We start from the raw sequence: 25,534 nt of genomic DNA on the forward strand, positions 1-25,534 counted from the left end.
GTAGGCGTGGCTAATAAAAAAAAAAGAGAACTGAACATTAAGTGGCTATATCTGGTTTTTGGAAAACAGGGAAGGAGTGATCGGATTGAGCTGAAACTTCGATGATAAGCTCCCGGGCCCTAGGAAAGCTTAACCTCTAAATTTCAGCCCGGTCGGACAACGTTAAAGGGGGGTTGTGGTGGGAGGGTCGAAACTTCCGGCCCAGTTTACCCCATGAAGATAAAGTCGGAGGAGGAGTGAAATTTTGCACGTTTCTGAGTTTGAGCTTGGGCAACAAATTATAATCAGCACCGTCTCCCTACGACCTCTAGGACCGGAAATCGCTTAAAATTGTGGTAGGTTGCTTCTTGAAAGAGGCACAAGTGTGCCTCTTTGATACTACCAAGGTAAGTGAAGCTGTCCGCCTGATCAATCTTTTCGTAACCCAATATCACCTTTTCATCTTCACTTATTTCTTGCCTTAGTGACTTAGTCTTCTTAATATTAATTTTCAAACCTATTCTAGCACCCTGACCTCGCAAAAACTCTAAAAGTCCATTCATTTTGCTCACACTTTCATCTAGGATGCTTAAATCATCAGGGTGATCTAAGTCCAGGAGACTTTTTCCTCACCATTTGATACCGTGGTCTCCCATTGCCTTTCCTATGCTCCTAAGACAAAGTCCATGAAGAGTAATCCACATAATTGGGGATAGAACACAACCCTGCTTATCTTCTAAATTAATACGAAACCAGCTGCTAACCTCATTTCCTACCGCAGCAGTGTTGCCAATTAGATATACATGAGTATATGCTTAAATTAGATATACTTGCAAGAGGGAGGGTAAGTCACCAGAGCTGATCAAATACAACCTGATAAACCCCCCCACTAGGAGTAATTAAAGTTTCTCAATCTTTTTGAAATACAACTTCAAAAAGACATGCTGATCTGTTTTGATTGCATTAGCCTTTTTAAGAAAAATATACTTGAGACTTTATTGAAACTGCTCCAAAAAATATTAAGCCTTATCAATTTGTTCATGAAGGTTAAACTGGCCATGAATTGGATCCAAAACACAACATTGTCAGTTTATTATTGCTACTAGTTCATTAATACTACTAATTAATGCCAATAGCTCATTAATTCTAGCCTACATCTTTCCTTTTGTGGTTCTCCCTAATTGCATTAAGTGCATCCACCTTTAATAGAAGTTATTGATTTTATATAGTGACTCCCCCCCCCCACATTAAAAAGAAATTAAATAGTAAACTTGTTTTTTTTCAATTATTTATTCCGAAGTTATATTTCTTGATTTTTTTATACTTAAACTTATACAAAAAAAAAAGAAAATCTAAGTGAGCTGTGGAGAAATTCCCAAAACTATATAGCCATGTAAGGCTATTAAATAGTAGCTTATAATGCGGAGCAACCATTTTCAAGAAAATTGAGAGCACTTTATTTTTGCTTCAGCCACAAAAAAATGACTCATTGAAAATCTTCACAAAATCATTAAAGCAAGCACATCTAAAAAAAAAACATATTTCACATCAGAAGCATGAAAAACAACAACTGTAGACAGGAGTATATTACACAATTCTCACTTCCCATAGTTCCTGCAGAACCGTTTAAACTCCACTGGGTCTATCAAGAAATAAACCCACGCTGAACGAGATAATCGGAAAGATTTGGATTCACCTGTGTCTTTTTGAAACTTTGCTTGTGTCTTCACAAGAACTTTTATTTTTTGTTCAAAGAAACTCAATGACAGCGTAAGGTCTTTAATAGGTTTTTCAATGCTTAACATTTTAGCTATAGACACCCCAGGAGCTAAAGATCTTCCAAATGAAGCTCTCTCTAAGGCATTGTGATATAAACTAAGCAAAGTTGGTAGCTTCAAATCAAGTAGTTTACTCATATTAGACATACAGTTCCTGTTTTGAAAATAGTCATTCAAGTACTGATCATGTGCTAACTTGGAATGTTGACTGTAATTCGTTAAGACCAGTAAGTATTGCTTCAAATCAGAAGAGGAAGCTTCTAATTTTCTATTTGACTTAGATAAATATGATATACAGTCAGAGGATGGAGTCATATCAAGATAACTTGAAGCCTCTTTTAATATTTTGTTTGCCATCACGACTTGATTGCTTACACATTGAAGACAACTCTTTAAAAGGCTCAAACGACTTAGAAGAAGTGTAGCATTATGAGAAAGTTCAGAAAATACTTCTGTTGAAAATAAGCTTAAACACTGTCCTCGTTGGATTTCCATAGAGACAACAGCATTGCACAACTGATACAGCTTCTGCCGCTTTGGCTCCATAGCAGATTCTTTTAACTCCTCAACTGAAGGTGCTTCCAGTTCAAAATCTCTTTTCCTGGAATTAATGCATTGAACTAGTTCTTCTGAACTTCGAAAACCACCCCCGAACATAACCCACTGTATATCTTCATTAAGTGCTTTATACTCTGCATCTAATTTAGCTTTTTCTGATTGAGCAAGATTGAGAGCGTCAGTTAAAGGTTCAAGATTGCAATAAATATATTCAATATCTTCATACAAAACTTTTCTATTTTCTCTAGTGCTGACGCCTTCTCTTGTAAGCAATTCCGTGTCAGATAAAACGCTGGAGAGAACTGACAATATATCTTGCTCACTAGTGAACAGCTTTTGAAGAGTCTCTGAAGGATAATAGCTTCCATTTGAAAATTTGCTTTGGAGCAGCTGGATTTCCTGAAACAATTTTTCAGATGGTAATTGAACCTGATCAACCCCACTTGTGATTATCAACCTTGGAAAATGCTGTTCACTTGGCTTTTCAATCTGGTTTAGGCATTTCATTAAACTATTTTTAACTTTCTCTAAAGACCCTTTTTCTTTCTCACAGGCTGCTTTTTGAGCTTCCAACATTTTTAATTCAAGTTCTAAATATTCTTCTGTCTCTTCAAGATTTTCATCACCAAGGAACTCAATATATGATAGCTCCAGATTAGAGCCAGTTAAATGCTCAGCGCCACTTCTTTTCAACTCCTCATATGCATCAAGTTCTTGCTTTGAGACAAATGTAACATCACTAATCACGGTTTTTAACCATTGCAGTAACTCCACATTACCTTTGTTTTCAAATAAATAACTGAAACTACGTTCATCATACTTATCAATATTTGGGTAGTAAATATTTTCCAACATTGTGTAAAAGTCTCTTCCAGACTTAGATTCATCCATTACTGAATATTAACCTGTATTTATTATGATTCCAAGTACAGCGTTCTTTAATTTTTACTTTCGTTTACAATTGACAGACTTCCAACATCAGTCATCAGGTTCTTCCAAACGTAGATTCCATCCAAAGAAACTGAAATTAATAATAATTACTCAGTTTTCCCCCTACAAAAGGAAGGTAATTGAAAACATTCAGGTAAATATATGTATATATATATATATATATATATATATATATATATATATATATATATATATATATATATATATATATATATATATATATATATATATATATATATATATATATATATATATATATATATATATATATATATATATATATATATATATATATATATATATATATGTATATATATATATATATATATATATATATATATATATATATATATATATATATATATATATATATATATATATATATATATATATATATATATATATATATATATATATATATATATATATATATATATATATATATATATATATATATATATATATATATATATATATATATATATATATATATATGTGTGTGTGTGTGTGTGTGTGTGTATATATAAACATATTATGGCAATATGGCCCTGAATTGTATGAATTTCTTCTCCACAGAAGTAAATAGAAGAAACATGTTATTATTATTATTATTTATATTTTCTTGTAGGTTGAATGTACATAGTTTTGCGTTTCACATCAAGGTATGTATATTTGTTGGAGTAGATGGCTGTACAAGCCCATGCTTTTAGCTTTATCTGTTTTATATACAATTTTCAATGATGATATCAAAAAAATTATTTGTAAATATAAACAGTCAAATTTTTGCTTTATCTTATTGCAGGCAGAGGTGCAAAGTTCACCCCAGTCTACACAAAAACAAAGGAAACTAAACCTTGCTCCGTATTAGACAAGTGTTGTCTTTCATCATTTGATCATAATCATATCAATGTTTATCAAAATGATTATTATCAGCTATAGGCCTATCCATGGTTCTATCCCCAATTTTGTTCAGGAGGGGGGGGGGGGTTGGCAATAGATTATGCTCCCATCGAATTTGCCTAACAGTCTTGAACAGAATTGGGCCATTAGTACACTCCTTGCAAAACATGACCCTAAGCATACTGTTGTATCTTTCAAGGACATTTTCTTTAAAGTAACACATAAGCAAGCCACAAACTGATACACATGACACAAAGTCAATTAAAACGTTTTACCAAGTTTAATACAGTAATTCTGTACAGAACAAAGTCCAAAAAACAATGTTTCTTCCCTGCAAAAAATGGCTATGACCTTTAAGGGGCAACTCATGGATGACATCCAGGGCCAAACCACACAGCCTTTCTTGCCCTGTTAAATTTTTCAACCAGTATTTTAGCTTGGTGCGTGTAGAAACTTCTCCCAAATAGGTAGTAGCATTCCTGGAGATAAAATACCGCAAAATAAGGCCTTTCTGTGATCATTAAATTTACACCTTTGCTGTGCTAAGGCTTAACTTTTGACTCCAAAATTCTAGATCAGCACAAATACTGCTGTGTAACTCAAGCAAAGACTAGGGGTCGTTCCCTCCAGAACAGCAGAAATTAAATCATGTTATGTTTCTGCAAAGTCATATTATGTTAATATTTATGTTTTGATGCCTTTTTCTTTGGAATTGAACAGACTCAGGAAGTGTCAAGGCACGCATTTAAAAAGCAATAAATATCGTTCAGAACAGACAAAGAGGATTGCCCAGGTGTGTGGTGTAAAGTGACTGTATGTGTATAAAATGGATTGGATTTGTAAGGCTCAGAACCATTAGCAACCACATCAGCATCTTGTAAGCCCACAGGGACAGATGAATATTCCGCAGTTGCCCCCGAGTGTTACTATAGGAAAAACTTGTCTTGATTTGCTTAGGCACAAAAATATTCTTTTCATTTGGAAATTGCTCTTTGTTTTGGTTCAAACTGGATAACTCTTCCTCCAGAACATGGCTTAGTCATAACACACAGTCCAGCATGTTTCAACTTCAGAAAGGATCCAAGCAGCTAGAGCTACCTGTCAAAACAAGTTTACATCAGCTGGGCATCCAAACTATTGTATCAATTTGTACCACTAATACATAAATTTATGAATTCAGATTAGAATTCTACCTTAAAATGGTAAATTTAAAGCGGGGAGGGGGTACTTATCAGGAAGCAGCCTCAATAGTATTTTGGTAATTTCTATCCATTTTAATTCAACTTGATTAATCTTTTTAATGCATGTTATTTAAGTTTTGCATGATTAATCATTGTAATTTCTATTCATTTACAGTAATTTCAGCTCCATTAACTGATTGCACTACATTTATTCAACTTCTTAATTAAGTTTTCTTCTTTCTTTTTTTAAATTGATTTAAAAACAGAGAATTTACTATGGTTACAAGTAGAAGGTAACAAACAGTTTATGCAACAGCCAGTAAGTAAAGAAAAACTCATGCTACAAGTAGCCAACACAAATAAAAAGGAGTTTTGATATTAATACATACAAAAAAAAGAATTGACTTTTTCATGATGATCCTAAATATGCAAACTTCCCCAAGTTTAAAGTTGCTCACCAAAATTTAAGAGCCTGAGAAAAAATTTCTGATTTTCAAAAAAAAAAGGAGAAAATGTCCCCAAAAGGATGCATGATCATCATGAAAACTAAACCATCAAATTCACTATATCAGAGAATCCTATTGCAGATATTTCAAGTCTATGTCTACAGAAAGGCAATATTTTGCTTTTTTTAGAAGGATGATCAATGATGCAAGTTTTCTTCAAGCGTGATTGTGTTGCACTAGTGGGCCTAGAATATCGGAAAAAGGCTAATTCAAAAGGAAGTTCAAAGTTCAAGTGCACTTTTTAAGTAGCAAAAAGGATTGTGCCACAACAAAGTGGCGTTTTGTACCATTTTGTGGTGCAAACAATTTTCTTGGCTAAAAGATGGCCAAAATCAAGCAAAATCTTAAGACAGCCAATCAAATAAAAATTATGGAAAAACTATATATTGACTCTTGTAGTTTCAGAAGCCATAATGCCACGTATCAGCACAGTCATCCCTAAAGATACATGTAGTCCATATAAAATAAACAGTTAATGAAGATGCTGATTATAAAGCTTCTTTAACTAATTTAATTATTTCATATTCATAAAATTATCTACCATAGTCTTTAACTGTGCATCAGCTACTATTGAGCTGATGTATGTTTGTGTAGGTAGGGAAGGGGTAGTGTGTTTGAAGCCTCAAAATTTACAATCTTGTGCCCAAATTTGTCAGTGAACTTTTTTCTCTCTGAGCCTTTAAATAAATTTTTTCGACATGAGTTGTTTTCAAAATTCTTTAGTGACCAGGTGCAGTTGGACGATTAGTAGCATCCCAGTTGAGTTTACACTCTCTGGAGGACCATTCAGCATCCAGCCTTTGATTGAAAACATCAATGGATTCAGCAGTAACTGTTTCATTAGATGGTTCATTCCAACTGTTGACAATTCGTGATGAAAAGAATTTAGATATTGTAGACTGCTTGACAAGTTTCAGGAAATGACCTGTAGTTCTTGAATTGGACAAACAGTAGGGAATAATGCTGGGAGAGTATTAGCCCTCATTAACTTATATGCTAGAATGGTATCCCCTCTATTTCTCCTGTAAATAAGTGTAGTTAGATTCAGCTTTGAAAGTCTAGCAGGGTAGGAAAGCTCCTGCATACCAGATATTAATTTGTTGGCATGCCTCTGCACATCTTCAAGAACTTTTATGTCTTTTCTAAAACAAGGGGAGGTCAGACACATTCCAACTTCAAGATTGGGATGGACAAGTCCCTTATATAGAAGACTGATGACTTTAGGGGAACGAGTAGAAAGAAAACGCTTAATCAGTCCCAGAGTTGGACTAGCACCATCAGCACACCTCTTAGCATGAGTGCTGAATTTTAGTTCATTGTCAATAGTGACACCAAGATCTTGCTTATTATTTACAGAGAGTGTGGCCAAAGAAAAATAAGAGCATCAAGGATTCATTGCCAAAGCAAATGAAATGGCACTTGGCAACATTGAATTTAAGAAGCCAAGCCTCAGCCATTTGACCAAGCAGTCCAAGATTATTTTGTAGAAGGGCATGATCTTCACAGGACAAGGCTGATTCACAAGAAGCTTCAGGTCGTCAGCATAGAGAGTTGATTTAGTGCTGATAATGGAAGGGGCAGTGTTAATGAAGATATTAAATAGTGTAGGACTCAAAACGCTTCCCTGAGGAACTCTACTCGCAACATGTGAAGAGGAAGAAAGAATACTGTTACCAGAATCATCAAATAACTGACTACATTGAGAATGCAGATAAAAAAAAATCAAGAATCCAGAGCAGGGATTTCTCTTCAAGCTTGACTGCAAGTAATTTAATTGCAAGTTGCTTGATATAAACTTTGACAAAAGTGTTAGAAAAGTCATGCAGAATGATTTCAGCAGGCACCCCAATATCAAGCAACTTTGTGATGGGGTTGTATGATTCAGGGAGATGGGTATCAACAGATCTTCCTGAGAAAAAGCCATGTTGTGAGCTGTACAAAAAATTATTTGCTTCAAGATGTCTAATAACTGTAGAATTGATTATTCTTTCAAGAACCTTAACAACCACTGATGTCATGCTAATGTGTTGATAATTCTCAACAAGGTCCTTTCTACCTTTGTTAAATATTGAAATGATAATGGCAGTTTTCCAATCCAGAGGTAGTCTGGAAAGATTTATTGATAACTTGAACAGCAGGAAAAGAGGTTGGCATAAGACTGTACAATATTCATGAAGGATACAAGGGTGAATTCTGTCTGGACCAGCATAATTATTCAATTCAAAGAACATAAGTTCCTTTAGAACTATTGTATCAGTAATCAGAATTGGTTCCATGTGATACATCATATAAAGGAGGTAGGGAAAAACAATACTGGAATTGCAGGAAAACACAGATGAGGATTATTGGTTGAAAATTTCAACTTTCAGCTCAGGCTCTTTTAGCTCTGGAAAGATTAAGGTTTATCCTTAACATCCCCATCCATTTTTTCCTCACAGACCTTCTCATCAACTCCTTTATTTGGTTGGGTGTCTGATTACAAAAAGTTTTGAGGACTTCATAATTTTCTTTCTTTTTTTTCTAGCAATTCCAACACTCAGTGTTTTCTGTTGATTACCTTACTTATTTTGGGTAGTTACAAAAGGTAAACTTTTGGCCTATTTTGCCAAAAAATTCTGGTGCAAGACTTTTCAGCATGCAAAATTTCAGTTTTCACATTAGACAAACTTTCACCAGTATCATCAGTAATAAGCTGTTTCCAATTGACATTGCCAAGTCTTTCAGAGACTACACTGTAACTGACATATTTTTGTTGCTCAGGCAAAGGTTGTTTAGTAAGCAAACGTAATTCCAAATCATTTACAACATGGCTGCTGTTACCAACAAGTGTGGTAACTACATTCTTAATAAGAAGGTCTGGATTGCTGAGAATAACTAGATCAAGAATGTTGGAAACTTAAATCTTTCTGAAACGAGTTGGTTGAGATATTGTTTGACAGACGGAATTATCAGAGAGGGCAGACAAAAAAGGAGAATCTCTAGTGCAAAAACAAGATCCATCAATCCATTGGATTTCAGGAAGGTTAAAGTCCCCCAGGAGAACAAGATCATAATTTGCAAAATTGGACATCACATGTGATAACATAGCAGCCAAATTAGATTCAGAAAATGTTAAGAGAGGGAGGGTGGACTGAGTTATCTGCTGCCAGGTTATGCAAGACAAGACCAAACTAAATCATTTCAATAATATTATGCATGGGAGATTACATTTCGACCGGTATATACAAAATAAAAAATGCAAACATGGCATCAAAATGCATGAATTATATGATTGCAACAATCTTGTAGTAAAAATCTAGATTTGTGGCAGAAAATCTGACAAAACTGACCATAATTTAGGTCATACTACTGATGTAATGTTAGAATTACTTTAGGACTACCTTGATAGTTTATACACCTTAACCATAACCAAACTTAGTGTAGTAAGGTTATATACCTTATCTTTAACCTACAAAGCTTAACTTTCAAGGCCCATTGACTGCAAAATCCAAATAAGTGACTAATTTCAAAGAATGACATAACCAGAAAATGTGAATAGTTTATGAAGTACTGTACAGTCCTTGTATTAAAACGCAAAGTCTAGGATCTGACAAAACTGACCATAATTATGGTCATACTACTGATGCTGTGTTACATTTACTTTAGGACTATCTTGATGGTTGAATAGCTACAAATGTGAATAGTTTATGAAGCACTGTGCAGTTCTTCTATTAGAAAGCAAAGTCAAAAATCTGAAACAAAACTGACAATAATTTAGCTCATACTGCTGATGTTGTTTTACATTTACTTAAGGACTATCTTGATGGTTTATATGGATAGTTTTTATAACTTTGTTACTCTAATAAAACTGCTGGTGTTAAGGAACCTATTGAATAACAGAAACAACAACCCTAGAGATGTGATAAATCGTAAACTGAATGCAGGGGAGTGTATTTGGCAGCAAAAGACCTGATCAGATCAAATGCTGTCATACTAAATACTTCTAAGGAAGACTACTAGATGGCCCAAAATCGTTTCATTATATAATACAGAGATATATGCATAATGCACACATAAATGTTCAAAGAACAACTTTTTCTAAAATAAAATTGATAAAGACTAGAGGAGAATATGTCATCATGTTGATTGGATAAGAGATTCAACCAGTTTTGAAAAAACTAGGTACCAAGAGCTCTGTTATCTAGAGTCTGGCACATATAAAAAAAGAGCATTCAATTAAGACATATTGTATATGCACCCAGGCAACAAATGCTAACAGAAATTTTTTTTTGTCTAACATGTGAAGAGAAGCCAGTCCTTTGTATGAAAGACTGTTCTAAAAAGTTTCCAAAACAACAAAATATTCTTTTACTTCTTGATTTTGAATAAATTTTTCACAATTATATTTTTCTGCCCATTTACTAACAAGTTTTCTGTTTCTTCTAACCCAACAGTGTTTTTTTTCCCCAGAGGCCATCTTAGTAGCATGAACATTGCAAGTAAACACAGTACAAGATAAGTGTCTTAGCAGAGAAAGCAATCTAGGCTACAAGTTATTTTTAAGGCTAGTCTATTTAGCAGTCAACATGTTAATCTGTTAGGGAAGGCTGTGAGGGGTGTTGGTAAGGTAAAGCAAAACGCATCCAGGAATGAGATAAGAGTATAAGCACAGAATTGGGTCTATTCAGAAACAGACATGTTAGGAAAACAATTCTTTCTTCATGATATGTGGAAAACTTGCAGTCAACACATTTTGAATGCATTTCCATTATATTTTAACCATTCGCCTCCCCCCCTTGTGTGCAAATATATAGCCCAAATTATACATTTCTCATGTATTTTTCTATTTCTTAATTTTGTCAGCATTGATTTAATTAACAGGTACAGAGGTTGAAACAAGAGTGATGCATGGCAAAACGCCTGAGAGATATATAATTTGGGTTATATATTTGCATTTTAGGGGGGTCATGGGGTAAAGCACAATGGAAGTCTATTCAAAACGTGTTACATGCAATTTTTCTGCATTACAAATAACAAAGTAAGAATTTTGTTTCTTAACATGTTTCATCCTCAACCACCTCAGATTGAAACTTATGGCAGTAGGTATCCACACATATGTAGTTGATTAAGTCATGGACTTTCTTACAGGTCAGACTCTTCTCTGCCAGTGATGACAAGTTTTTTTTCCAGACCATTTTATGTTGCAAGTTGAGTCCCCCAAGGCACTATTTAGGGTCCTACCATATTTTTTATATACATCAACAATATGGTGAATGAAATAGAAAAGAACATCACTTTCTATGCTGATGGCTCTAAGCTGTTTGGACCTGGAAATGAACAAAGCCTGCAGTGTGACCTTCTTAAAATCCAAACATGGGCAAAATATTGGTTATTTGAGTTCAACATAACAAAGTGTAGGGTCCTTTACTTTGATAGCAACAATCTCTAGCACCAGTACATCTCAATTCAATGTCAAAATCAGTACTTACGATAAGTCCTAAAGAAAGAGATCTAGAAGTATTGATAGATGAACAACTAAAGTTCCATGACCACTGGCAACAAGCAGTCTCAAGAGCAAATTCAATGCTCAGTCTCTTCAAATGCACCATAACTAGCCACTCCAACCAAATCTTTCTAAGTCTCTATAAGGATATAGTCAGGCTTGTTTTGGATTTCAATGCATGTCTCACCCCCCCCCCTTTCTATAAGAATGATACTAGCCTAATCATGCCACAAAGTACCTAGTTGGCCTGCAGGACCTCACTTACAACAAGAGACTAGAATACCTGCAGCTGCCAACACCTGTGTTTAGATGCCACTGTGGTGATATGATGCTGGCCTAATCCACAACCAAATAACCCCTTCTTTACAAACATTCAAAACCTTCTTTTCAACAATATACAGGAGGCCACTTATGTAAGCTATCAAAACATCCTGTTATAGCCAAATGCAGCAACATTTCTTTTCTGAGCATGCTGTCAACAATTGGTATATTCTTCAAGCTGATAAAGTGATTGCACCCACAGCTGCTTCCTTTAAAATCAGACTTGACAAGGAATGGAATCACAGGTCATGGAAATATGAGTGGGACTGTCTGTCCTATTCAATTACCCACAGATGCCAATGTCATCATGCATGTGTCTTGCTGGAAGGCTGATACTGCTTGTCATACCCAACCATCTCACATGCTCTATCCAAAGTGGTAAATTTGCAATTTTCAACATAATTTAGCTAGGATGAAAGTGAACATATCACTTGATGCACTTTTTTATGCTCTTTCATTATTCAATTATCACTTCTGGGGGAAATTTCAGTGAGAAATAAAGTCATTTGTAGCTGGTTCAGGAATGGTAATTATTATTTTCCTTAGTCTTAATAGTTAAATGATATTTGGAAAACAAATTGGCAGAAATTAAAAAAAGCTAGAAGCCTCTCAAAAGTGACAACAGTTTTGCTGACATCATTTTCAAGGGATTTTAGACTTTTTAAAAATTTCCAGAAATTTTTTTTTCAAGATAATATTTTACAATTAATACAAAGGAAATTAATAATTACCATTCCTGAATCAGCTGCAAATGGCAATTTTTTCTCAGTAGACAGTTTTTTTTTATAAACATGTTTTTAAACTTTTGGTGACTATGGACTGTTTAAACTTTTGGGGCCTCATTAAGGGCTCAAAATGAAATTTCCCCCAGAAATAATTATAGAATTATGAAAGAGCATAAGAAAAAGGCATCAAGTGATATAGGCTATTCACTTTTATCCTTGCTAAATTAGGGGAAAATTCTAGTTTAACTACTTTTTGCTATCTTGGAAAGTGGTTAGGTTAGGAAAATTAAAAATTAAACTTTCACAGATGAGTGTACAGACTAAAGTATGTCCTGGGAAGGTATTTTGAAGTACCTACTTGTGCTCTTTCTCCTTCTAGAGGGTTCTGACCTTTAAAAATCTTTGTGTTATAAAAGCAAAACCTTGCAAAATAGATCTTCTGCTTGAATAAATTATAAAAAACTGTTTCCAACTTCACAACTTTGCTCAATCCCAATTTTTGAGGCTTCAAATACCGTACCTGCAAATACATTTCCTAAATTTAGAGGAAACCTATTGATGTGTCTTAAAATTATATTCAAATAATAGGAATTGCATTTTCAGAACTAAAACCAGAGAAAAAGAAACTGATAACTGAAAATTAAGGTAAAATATTGTCTGGTCAAAACCTCAATAGGTAATAGGATAAGATAAGATAATATTTATTTTCCAAAGGCTATCACAAGCTCTAATAGAGCCGAATTTGCTTCATATGTCAAAAAGAAATAGACAAAGCAAAACAAAGACAAAAATAATATAACAAGAAAAGAAACACCAATCAAGCATAAAAATGTTTGATAAGAATTTAACAAATGGCTAGAATAGAAACAAAAAATAGAAGAAGAAGGGGTGGGGGATAAAAGAAAATCACAGTTAAGAAGAAAAACATTGCCAAAATTGTGTTCAAGGTCAAATACATAAAAAAAAAAAAAAAAAAAAAAAAAAAAAAAAAAAAACACTTAAAATCAAGCCAAATTAGTTGTCAAAAGAAATATTTACAATTAAAGGTCAGAAAAGAAATTTAACATAAACAAGTATCAAAAAAAGGGAAAATAAAAGGGACAAAGATAAAGAGAAAAAATGACGCATGATCATTGTGAACATACACAACACTAAAATAAGGGACCGAGGAGTTAAATTTGGTACAGACCATACTTCAGGGATTATTTAGGTGTGCCAAAATAAAGCGGATAAAACTTTTCCGGAACCTCTCAGTAATGGTATGGGTAGGTGAATATGTTGGAATTGCCAAGGAAGCTAAGCAGGGGAGATGGGGTCTAATGGGGTTATGTAAATCCGGAAAGATGTCCTCAGTACGAGGATTAGATATTGCAGATTTAGCAAAATGCAAACAAATTTGTACTCTCCTTTCTTTTAATGTGGTAATACCTGCGGATAATAGACCTGTCAAGTAGGCAAATTTCTAAGACTTAGAAATCAGAACAGGATTAGCATAGAAGCTTGACAATACCTTCCCAGAGTATGATTTTGGCCTTAAATTCATTACTGAAAGTTTCATTTTTCTAACTTTCCTCCCACCCTCCTAATGTGCAAATAGGCTATATATCCTGTTCAAAGGTGTGCAACCAAAGCTGTTGATGGATGCAAGAACCTCGACTATCCATCCCACCTGAACAAACTACAGCTCCCAATGCTCGTCTACAGACGGCGGAGGGGCAATGTCATTATGGCTTACAAGCTACTGCATGCTGATTCCTCTTCTCAGAGTCCTTTCCAACTTGATGAATCATTCAGGACAAGAGGGCATAGTAAGAAGCTGCTCAGGAAGAGAGCTCACAGTAGACTCCATAACCACTACTTTTCCAACAGAGTGGTGGGCCCCTGGAACAGTCTTCCCAATGCAGCTGTTACTGCTCCCTCTTTCAATGCATTCAAGATTGCCATTGATAAGAATTGGTCCACCAAACCATGGAAAACAGAGTGGGATGCTGCCAAACCAGTGACTCCCCATTGTCACTGACCAGCGACTCCACAGGATCTTTCCTTATTTTGCTGGACAATGTGATTTAAGGTAATATCCTGAATTGGTATATATAGCCTAGGGGTGGGGGCTAAAATTCATTTCTGACAAAAATGATTATTATGTTTGTAAAGAGCATAAAAAAGACATCAAGTGGTATATTCACTTTAGTTGTAACTCAATAATATGATTTGCTAAATATTTGCTCCCCCCCTGGATCCACCACTGAGAGTGGTATGTTTACTTTATTCATAAGTCAATAATATGAACAATGAAAAATTTACCAAATGGTCCCCTGACTTTGACCAGCTTATTACCAACAAATCTTTTGGGTAAAGTTCTACAAAATCATAGCCTATTATTGAGTTAGGACAAAGTGAATACACCATTCAATGCCTTTTTTTATGCTGATTATGAATATAATAAGCATTTCTATCGGAAATGAAATTCAGCCCCCCCACTATGTAGGCCAATTCAGGGTTAGGTTAGGTATAGCCTAGCCTATATAGGGGGGGGGGGCTGAAATTCATTTCTGATAGAAATGCTTATTATATTCATAATCAGCATAAAAAAAAGGCATCGAATGGTGTATTCACTTTATTCCTAACTCAATAATATAATTTCGTAGAACTTTATCATCTTTTGTCCAAAGCAAAATTCAGAGACCTTTGCCTGAATTGGGGGACCTTGTGGCGTCCCTGTAAACAGGATTCTAATCTTTAGTTCTCCCAATTAATCTACAGCCGTACAGCGTAAAGTACAGTGGGTTATTAAAGATAAAATAGGCTAGTAGCTTTAAAGATAAAAGGAGTATATACATTAATCCTCAGAGCTCATTCACTCCAAAATTCAAATAAATGAGTATTTTTGATGAATGAAATAACTACAAAATGTGAACGGCATACGAATTACTTTCAGTTTGTTTTTATTAAAAAGAAGATTCTACGATTTTTATAGCAAATACTTTTTAGAATACTACTATTTTAATTTCAATAAAACTTTTAAATGAAATTCTTTTAAGGGATTACAAAATAATCTAACCGTTATACTACATTTATTTTAAAATTCAAATTTTTGACTCGACGAACTCTATCTAATAGCCTATCTTAAAATTTAAATGTTATTGTAGCCTAGGTTTGCGCGTATATTTTTTTTCAGTACAAGCATAGTTTGGCTAGTTTCATAAGGTGAGGTGAAGAGTTCAGCAAGTTTTAGCCGACCAAAAATGTCTATCCCAGTAGCTAGTGTGGTTGATGGACTGTATGAACTTCAAGAAACAATTGGAAGTGGTGGTTTTGCAAAAGTAAAACTTGCAACTCATATCTTGTCTGGAGAAAAAGTTGCAATCAAAATAATGGACAAAAAACAGCTTGGAGTAAGTAGGCATATAGACTAGCCTAGGCTATAGGCCTATTAAAGTAGGCCTGAACCTTTTATAGCCTTTCTAAGCCTATTGGATAATTTTTTAGGGTAAATATTCAGTGTTTGGCTACTTCTGAAGAATAGCCTACCTTTTGAAGGGGAGCTGGCATAGCATAGGCCTATTCCCTCTAGGATAATTCCCACCCATAGGCCTATGCTCCCTGGGTAATTCATGATGTTCAATAGAAGACAAGTTAAAAGTCATTTATTGCTATTGAAGCATATGTACCAGTAGGCTATTTGTAAATTGTTTGGTAGCTTCCCACTTTTTCAGCTTTCTGGTTGGAAATTCAAATATTAGATTTTAGATAGCCTAAGAGTAAAGTTTTGCACAGTATTTGATTATTTAGTCAAAATTTGATAAAATTTTTGTTATTCATATTATTGACTTATGAATAAAGTAAACATTCCAGTCAATGCCTTTTTTATGCTCCTTCCAACTACAGCCTAATAATCATTTTTGCTAGAAAGGAATTTTACCCCCACCCCTATATAGGCCTATACCAATTCAGGGTACATATATGCACATTAGGGGGGTGGGGGAAAGTTTAAACTTACCTCTCATTTATAACAGAAAAAATCCCCCCCCCCCTAATGTGCAAATATATACCCTAAATTGGTATATATAGGGGTGGGGGTAAAATTTATTTCTGACAAAAATGATTATTATATTTGGAAAGAGCATATGTTTACTTCATTCATAAGTTCAGAAAGAGCAAAGTGGTATGTTTACTTCATTCATAAGTCAATAATATGAATAACAAAAAATTTCTCCAAAATTTTTGATGAACAGTAGGCAGAAATTAAAATTTCTCCAAAATTTTTGATATAATAAATATGAGGCAATCAAGCCAGTAGCTCTGTAGCCCACAGAGTGAAGCAAAAGGAAAAGGGCTAAATAGTGTTACTGAAAAGCCTGCCTGCTGTTAAATAGAAGAAGAAGAAGGCCTAGTTTTGTTGAATAAGTTCTTAATGATAATTTTACTCCAGAAATTTAGGTGGACAGACAGGTATTATTGTTCATGTGGATAGAAGTTATTTAAGGCTTTGTCTTCTATGTAGCTGAAGTTTTTCTGACCTCCACAATAGTGTTCTCTGACACAAAAATGTATTATATATATTTTTTTAATATATTCAAACATTTTGTAAATAATAATAATATATATTGAAAACCCGTCGTATACAATAAATGTACAATGACAGAGTATACAAAAATGCAAAAAGAGGAAACAGAATGATAATATACTAAAGAAAAAAAAAAAAATAATAATAACAACAAAAGCAACAACTTCTTAAATAGTACAAAAAGTGGAAACTGAAAGATAACATACTCAAAGATTACAACAGAAACAACAACTTCTTCAAAAATAGCAACAAAGACAACAACTTTTGAAAGGAGAGAAAAAAAAAAGGGAAAATTAAACAAGCAAACTTGCCCACTCGTGCTTTAGAATTGCTGGTTTTGTTTTTTGCCGGCTAATAAGTGTCTCAACAGCTAGATTTGGGTCCGCTAGGTTTTAGCGCCGAATCAGAAAACTATGTTTTGTCCAAGGTGGCAATTTTAGTAGGTACTTTGCAAAACGGAAAAATAAAGAGCGGATTTTAGACTTTTCATGGTTTGCCAATAAATTCCAGAAAGGGGTCACATATAATATATGTGGCAGAGCGGTAGCGTTGTAAATACTTGCCAGTAGTGGACGGTTAAATCTCGGAGTGGATTTTACGATCAAAGAATGGGAGCTGGATATTCGCCATTCAAGATGTGAGATCAGGAGGGACCGGGTATGCTGTAATGAGGAACCTATTGGCAGCCCCAGAGATACTATTTCATTAGCTGGTTTTACTGAGCAATCACCTAGTGTGATAATAGTAGGAGGGTCATTCTTCCAATTATAAAGCAAGACTTCCGACTTTTGGGAGTTAAATCTCAGACCAAATTTCTTGTAGTTGGACTGCAGACATGAGAATATTTCTGAAAGGCAGTTAAGCGTCCGGCTGAGATTCAGCGTGTCATCAGCATAGCATACTAGGGAGATGTCAATGGAACTGAGAATGCATGATGAAGGACAGCTGTCTTGAGGTTCAATAATGTAGTTGTTGAAGAAATTGGGGGATAAAACTGCTCCCTGACGGGCACCTTTATGGACTGGTATCAAAGCTGACCATGGGGCTGGCGGAAGGCCTTTATTGGGAGGGAGCTTGAGTCGCACGCAAAGGCAAGAATAAAGATCACGGAAAGCCTGGATGATATTTGAGTTCACTCCTCTTTTAGCTGAGTTTAGCAACATAAGCGCATGAATCAATGAATCAAATGCTCTCTGCAGGTCTAAGCCCCCAATTGCTAGACTTTCTCCTGATTTGTGTGCATCCAGGAGTGCATATGCAACAGCATGGAGCGCTTCCGCACAACCAATGCCATGTTGGAAACCAAATTGTCTTGGTGTACTGCAACACAGTTTTTCAAACTCATCTACAAATAAAAGTTCAAATAACTTGCAGAGAGAGGTAGCAACCGTGATTGGATGGAAAGAGAAGCATTGCATGGTAACTTTTCCTTTTCTAGGAACTGGTGTAAGATCTCCAATCGAGAAAGTGGTTGGGACAATACCCTGAATGAGGATAATCTGCATCAGGAGGGTTACATGACTAATGAGAGCAGGCCCACCACTTTTTAGATGGAGTGCACTGATCCCGTCAATCCCAAAAGATTGTTTAGGTTTTAGGTGAGAGATGGCCTTGCATACAGCTCCCTCCATTACAAGATAATCACTCCAAGGACAACTATCTAAGAAGTCATCCAACTCAGCTTTGTATCTTTTTTGCTGAGGGCTGGGTCAGGAGGCAAAAATTCTGACCCATAATATGCATACCATTCTGAATCAGGGATAGCAGATGCAGATAAAAACTGATCGCTTTTAGAGGACAGAAAACGCCAAAGGAGAGAAGGATTAATTTTGGCCCGTGTAGATTTGATATCAATCATCTTTTTTCTGTGAGCTTTTAGCTCCTTTGCAAATTTTCTTTTTGTGAGCAGGCGGATTGAATTGACTACCCCCAAACAGGGTAGTCCACAAGAAACCCAAAGTTGAAGCCAAAATTTAGACTTAGAATGGGTATCCACTAACTCTGGATTTTAAGACCAGCCAGGAAGGGTATGATGACGGGGTCTACTTAGAGGGATGGCAGCTTTTTCAGCACAGTGAAGGGCATGGCCAATTTCTGCGCAATAAAAGTCAACTGATAGTTGTGTTTCCTCCCTTGAAAGAGCAGTTAATCCAGAGAGAAGATGGAAAGGGATACAGATCTTACTAAGGACTCTGGTGGCTTCTTCTTGAAATAAAACAGGGTTAATTTTACGCCAATCATGGCAAGACCTAGGAGGTGTTTTTGAAGTTGTTTGAGTTTGTGTATCTGAGCTGTGGCAAGGAATCTCGGCTGAGAACTGCATTGGTAAGTGATCAGACAGTTCAAAATCAAGCACAACCTTGACAGGCAAAATCCTGAGATTTGCAGATGCAACAACGTGATTGAGATCTGATGTGGACATTGAGGTGTGTACATGTGTAAAATTTAAATCTTTGCACTTGAGGTCAAACTGGTCTCCAAAATACTAAACAACAATGTAGAACATAAAGACCTAGATAAGAGCAGTTCATTCAAGTCACAATTGAAGTCACCAACTAATATGCATTGAAGGCTTAAGGATCTAATATGGTTAATACACTGGCCAAGTTTATCACTAGAATAAGTAAAAGCATGCTCCGAACGCTCATCATGGTAATTTGTAGGCAAATATACATTAATAAAAACACAGCCCTCAACACAAATCGCCAGAAAATTATCATTGACTTCAAATACACTAGATCTTAGAGTCAAACGAACAAAAGTGGCAATACCACCGGAGGGTTGCCCTTTTCCACTTAGCTGCTTTGCTGAAACTGAATAAACCGATACTGAACTATTAAAACTAAGAATACTTTTACTGTGGCTTGTGACGAAATGTTCTTGTAAACAGACAACTTCATTTTGCTCAAAAACAATATCTAAGATTGGAATTTTATTTGTGAACAAGCCATTAATGTTCCACAATAAACATTTAACTGCAGAAGCTTCAGATGTCATTTCTTTTGTGGATTACTGTTTGAGGGACATTTTACACTGTAACACGTGTGACTGCCGATTTTGCATTCAACACAGAATGACGGCTGTTTGCATGGTCCATGTTGCATAGAATGATGTTCACTTGAGGCACATCTAGAGCATAGAGGTTCAGCCGTACACTGGGAAGCGAGATGACCAATTTTGTGACAGTTATAGCATCGTCTTGGCAAGAACTTAAATGGATCAGCAGGTAGACGCTTGTAGCCAATAATAACCAAAAAACTCAGAAATTGTTGGAGCTCACTGAAAGTGTCAAAATACACTTTGAAAGAACGGGATTTTCGGCACTGTTCAGTCTTCGCAATATTCGGGATTAGATTTTTTAGTCCTTCACAGTTTATATCCTCAGGGAAATTTCGAAGCACAGCTATGTGCAGGGGTTCTCGAACAGTAATTTTGAGATTGGGCTTGGAAGATTTTGCTTTCTCAACGATTTTTGCTGCTGCAGCTTTCAACCTGACCACAAGCTTCCATTCGTTTTCAGATTTGCGAAGTTCACTAATGTCATTTGTATTTTCACAAAAACTGTCTATGAAAGCTTTCCAGTCATTTGAACCACTGGGCTCCTTGAGGGGATTTTTCAAGACGACAGAATAGGTAGAAGCTTCTGGGCTTGTACGTTTCATGTGTACTACAACTGCTTGTGAAATTACTGATGGCTGGAGCAGACTGGGTAGCTAAAAAATTATCAAGCTTCCAAGAGAGTTCATTTACTTTGGCAGTAACTGTTGCATCCACTGCATCTCTGATGACCGGAACCGAGCAGGAGTTAAAGATGACAAATTTTGACATGCTCACATTATTTTTTGCAGCTGAAACTAGAATTTTGCATATTTCAATGATATTGTCTTCATCTTTAGAGTAGGTCACAAGACGATTCGTAATATTCAACTCAGTATGAAGGATTCGCTTTGCATTTATAAAATCTTCATGTGCATAAAAAGCAACACACGCTTTTACGATACACTCCAATTTTATTCCATCTGTAAGTGCTCTCGTTCGCAATTCAGTAACGGATTCAAAATAATTTTTTCACTTTCAGCCATCGTAGTTCCAAGCATAATTAAATCACAATGTAAAGTCACAAAACAATGATATACCCGCAAGGGGGGGCTTTTTTAAGTCCCCCCACTTTCCAATAAATGCCTTCTAATTATCCAAATGAAATAATTCCATCCAAATGAAAAGTTAATCCAATCAAGCAGGCAGTGACGTCACAATGGAGTTATAGCTTTGTAGTCCGAGGAATTGTTTTCAAGGTCACTGAATTAATGAGATTTCAAAATCTAAAAAGATAATCTCACACTGAATCTAGGTCAGGAATTACAATCACTTACATTCCTTATGAAATATACTTGGGTTGTGCAATAAATTATCCTTTTTGACACTTCAAATATAATCCGATAACAAATGCTATTTTTTTGGTTAGATGTTCACAGCACGGGAGCTGAACAAGAAAATTACCATTAAGAATTGGTAGAAACAAAGCACCTGATTACCTGGTAGTATTGGTTGTTACCAACCATCCCCCAAGAATTTCCTGGCAAGGCCCATAATGGCCTGCCTTGTCTTTTCTCCCTCTGTGCTGGTAGAAATGTGATTGCAATATTTAAATAGGTCCAGTAGGCTAATTATACTTTTGAGGATGTCATCCCCTCCACAGCCCTCAGGGCAAGGGCTATAATTTAGGTGATTTGTTCATTGTTTACATATACTATAGGTTATTGAGAAATGTATGTATACTTGACCTTTTCTTTCCAGATAGAAATAGGCATTCGGGTGAGCCTTTCAGAGAATGTTGAACTAAATCAAAAGATTCTTTGTATATATAGGTTGTCAAAAGGGCATAATTCAGGAATGAATAAGTATTTTAAATAGCATCCAAGAGCTGCAAAGTGTGGATGAAGAAAGGGATCTTGGAATCATTATTGACAACCAGTATAAATTCCATTCTAACTGCAAAAAGACTGTGTCTCATGCAAACTCTGTCCTAGCACTCTTAAAGAAAACTATATCCAGTAGGTCTCCCTATGTTTTTGTGAGGTTGTACAAGGCCCTTGTCAGGCCAGTACTTGATTTTGGAATGTGCATAGCATCCCCAGGGTACAGGAGTGATGTACAGCTTCTAGAGGGAGTGCAAAGGAGAGCCCATAAGGCAATATCTAAGATGAGAGACAAGCCATACGATGGATGTTTAAAGGAGCTTAAATTATCTACACTGGTTTACCAATGATGAAGAGCTGATGTGCTTATGACACATAAGCTTACTTCACAAGACCCCCCCCCCAATTCATTTGCCAATTTTCCGAAATATTAGCTCTGACAGGAGAGGACATTCAAAGAAGCTGTTTAAACCATCTGTCAAAACTTGACACCAACAACAGATTTTCTCCTGCCATGTAGTAAACCACTGAAATAGACTGTCAAATAAGAAAGGCTCAGCACCCAATAATGAAGTGTTGAAGAAGTCATTTGATGTTGAATGGAATGGTGTTCCCTGGAAGTACCAATGAGATTCATTTGGTGTTTAGTCATCCACATCATCAAGTATGGAGCATGTAACAGATCATGATGGATCTTAATTTGCTCCAATTTGCAAATTAAGGTAATATTAATTTGGAACATTCAGGAAATGATAAGGGAGTTGATCAATTCACCAAAAAGGCAATCTTTTGCCTGCTACTACTACAATTACCACACTGCTACATCTACAATATTAGGGAGAAATTTGAACTAAGTCAAAAGACACTTCGTGCATGCACATTGTCAAAAGAGTATATCTCAAAAATGGATTTAGGTCTTCAGTTTTCAGTTGGAACTTTCAGAGAATGCTAGTAAAGAGGAATATCAATTGACCAAAAGGCAATATGTGCATGCTACTACTAATGCTATACCTCCTCAAGTTGACCTGAAAAATAAAATGTACCCCATTCCCCAAAAATTCTATGTGTGCTCTTTGACAACCTGCATATGCTTTGACTCTTGAAATATTTAAATTGTAAGAGCAGAAGTGGTAATACTAGTTGTCCTGAAAGTTTCAACTTGATATCCCTAGTTGTTCTTAAGATATTGATGAGGTGTCTTATTGGGAATCATACACACAGTGCCTTTTGATTTAGTTTTAATACAACATTTATTTGTGATGCATAATGGACAAATTGCATAATAATGGGGGTTTGATATACCCAATATCCCTAAAGACATAGCTACTGGACCATTCTACTATGCTGGACAAAATGGCTGTCTAAAAATTTTGATTGGATGTGTTTGGAAAATGAATAGACTTGGGAGGAGGGTTGCTTGCCCTCTAATCACTTCTAACTCTTAAAATTGTCACTAGAACTCTTAATTTCTAATCAAATTAGTTTCTTTAAAAGTTTCAATGATATTAATAGCTATTATAGAGCAGCACTGTTTATGATATTGCTTATATGTCCTTTTGAAAACCTGCATGCATGCAGTTTTTTATTTAATTTAAACTCTCCCTAAAAGTGTCACCTTAATACCCTTGGCATCATTAATTGCAGCAACTCTAGTGCTAGTATAATAGTTTACAGATAGTAACTTCTGGCTATTTCAAAATCCACCACAACTTACCCTTGAAGGTCTAACTTAATAATGTAAGCTGTTCCTTGGATATTGCTTTGTCACCTTTTTGAAAATATACATGCATATAGTTTGTTTCTATTTAGTTCAACATCCTCCTAAATATTCTTTGAATATTTAGAACTTATGCAACAAAACTACTGTTCATCAAAAATTTGAATAAATAATCAAATCTTGTCCAAAATTTTACTAACAATCCAATATTTGAATTTTCAATCAGAAAACTGAAAAAGCAGGAAGCTACCAACCAATTTACAAGTATTGGTACATACACTTTAACAGCAATAAATAGCTTTTAATTTCCTTTCTAATGAACATCTAGAATTACCCAGGGGGTTATGGATTATAATTTTCTCGGGGGGGGGCATTTTCCACAGGGAAATACACCTAGACCCCTTCTGAAGAATAGAAGTAGTAGTCTGCCATTAGATTCCTTACTCTCTGCAGGAAAATTTTAGTCTAGAAGCTTTTTGCCATCTTGAAAAGTGGTTGGGTATGTCCTTACCTCCACCCCTCCCCCTCTATGTAATGCAGCTTATTTTCTGCTCATATTTGATCCTATATTACTGTTAAAAATATAAATTTGTGCCTACCTTACAAAAAAAATTCAAATTTAACCTTGTTTGTAATACTATAGGCTAATTCCTATATTGCATTTCATTGATCTTGTAAATTTCAGCCATCTGTTTATGCAATATGCTATGTAGCATCAGCTTGGGCCTATGCTAAAACCTAGTTTGTGATGTTACAACACCATTCTTTGTCTGTAATATAATTAACTGGTATTTGAACATCATATATCAGATCTCAAATGTTGTGAGGGCTAGGCTATATTGATGAGGCTTTCAGGGCTGAATTAATAGCCCGAAGTACATCCAGGCAAAAGATTTTAAGTTTTCCAAGTCCAAAGTTTAAATTTTCTAGTTGAATGCCTCTAAGGGTGTACCTAAAGTGTTCAGAGCTAAATTAATGAAACTTTATGACTGAATTTACAGCCTAAATTATGTACTCAAGATATTTTTGAAGTGCTCCCCCTCCCCCAACTCTACCAAAAATAGAAAATTTCCTTCATTCTAGTTGAATGCTTACAAGGATATATCTAAAATTTTTGGAGCTTGGTTAATGAAAACTTCAGGACTGAATTTAGAGCCTATATTTTGCTCTGGGAAGATGTTTTGAATTCTCTACCAAAAATGTGAAATTTTCATAATTCTTGTTGAATGCCTCTAAGGATATATCTAAAGTGTTTGGAGATAGATTAGTGAAAAGTTCAAGACCTAATTTAAGGCCTAAATTATGTTCTGGGGAAATGTGTCTTGATTTAATGGGTGCTTTGAACATAATTGAGTATTTCAGATACTTAAAATAAACATTTTCTTCAAACAGATCCGGTATGGACCTTAATTTTGCTCCAAAGTTGCAAATTAAGGTAATTAAGTTCAATTCTTGCCAACAGAAGCATAAACAAAATTTGCTTTTCAGAAGATTAATTTGACCCCCATAATATATGGGGAAAACACATAAATTTATCTTATTTTTAATTCAAATATTTATATGTTGTATGTGTATATCCAATCCATATTACAAATACTAAAGGTGTAATAAATATAAATTATTTTTTATTAATTATTTAGGATGATTTGCCAAGAATTCGACTAGAAATAGCAGCCATGAAGGATCTTAGTCATCAGAATGTCTGCAAATTATACCAAGTGATGGAAACAGACACAAAAATTCTTATGGTGTTAGAATATTGTCCTGGTGGTGAACTTTTTGACTATATAGGTATGTATTTTTCTTTCTTTCCCTTTGTATGGAAAAAATATTGACTCATTTATTAGACAAAATGGGATTAGAACATGAATTTTCAAGAGATCAATCTGAAAAACTCTTCCCCCAAGAAAACTAGAAAAAATTGGTTATTAAAGTGTCTTTTTTTACCAA

General features: G+C 35.1%; 3 protein-coding genes across 6 annotated transcripts in view; 1 reads left to right on the top strand and 2 right to left on the bottom strand.

Moving 5' to 3' along the window:
* The window catches only part of LOC148951922 (bolA-like protein DDB_G0274169), a 31,199-nt gene extending 15,950 nt beyond the window's left edge, over positions 1 to 15,249 (bottom strand). The window contains exon 1 of one of the 2 annotated variants that reach the window (XM_089089401.1): positions 15,220 to 15,249. The gene's annotated coding sequence lies outside the window, so the exon portion shown is untranslated. Of the gene's footprint in view, positions 1 to 12,739; positions 12,887 to 15,219 lie in introns of those variants that run through there. The other variant, XM_089089402.1, reaches the window with a different exon arrangement.
* The window catches only part of LOC148951923 (maternal embryonic leucine zipper kinase-like), a 208,035-nt gene that overhangs the window by 13,609 nt on the left and 168,892 nt on the right, over positions 1 to 25,534 (top strand). The window contains exons 1-2 of one of the 2 annotated variants that reach the window (XM_089089397.1): positions 15,500 to 15,776; positions 25,225 to 25,375. In XM_089089397.1, the coding sequence (XP_088945523.1) occupies positions 15,627 to 15,776; positions 25,225 to 25,375 (301 nt within the window). In that variant the 5' untranslated portion in view covers positions 15,500 to 15,626. Of the gene's footprint in view, positions 1 to 15,499; positions 15,777 to 25,224; positions 25,376 to 25,534 lie in introns of those variants that run through there. The other variant, XM_089089398.1, reaches the window with a different exon arrangement.
* Positions 1,419 to 15,086, bottom strand: LOC148951924 (uncharacterized). 2 transcript variants are annotated; one of them, XM_089089400.1, is made up of 2 exons: positions 15,068 to 15,086; positions 1,419 to 3,336 (listed from the first exon to the last, which is right to left on the bottom strand). In XM_089089400.1, the coding sequence occupies exon 2, from the start codon at positions 3,204 to 3,206 to the stop codon at positions 1,578 to 1,580; it is 1,629 nt and encodes a 542-aa protein (XP_088945526.1). In that variant the 5' UTR covers positions 3,207 to 3,336; positions 15,068 to 15,086; the 3' UTR covers positions 1,419 to 1,577. The 2 variants fall into 2 exon arrangements, with proteins under 2 accessions (XP_088945526.1, XP_088945525.1); XM_089089399.1 differs by lacking the exon at positions 15,068 to 15,086 and adding an exon at positions 14,686 to 14,788.

Source organism: Artemia sp. Qi Xiang Cuo, chromosome 5 (assembly GCF_049724085.1).
Source record: "Artemia sp. Qi Xiang Cuo chromosome 5, ASM4972408v1, whole genome shotgun sequence".
NCBI lineage: Eukaryota > Metazoa > Arthropoda > Branchiopoda > Anostraca > Artemiidae > Artemia > Artemia sp. Qi Xiang Cuo.

Bases quoted from the DNA above. Each gene is read 5' to 3' on its own strand.
- LOC148951924 (XM_089089400.1), bottom strand. From the start codon at position 3,206: ATGGATGAATCTAAGTCTGGAAGAGACTTTTACACAATGTTGGAAAAT.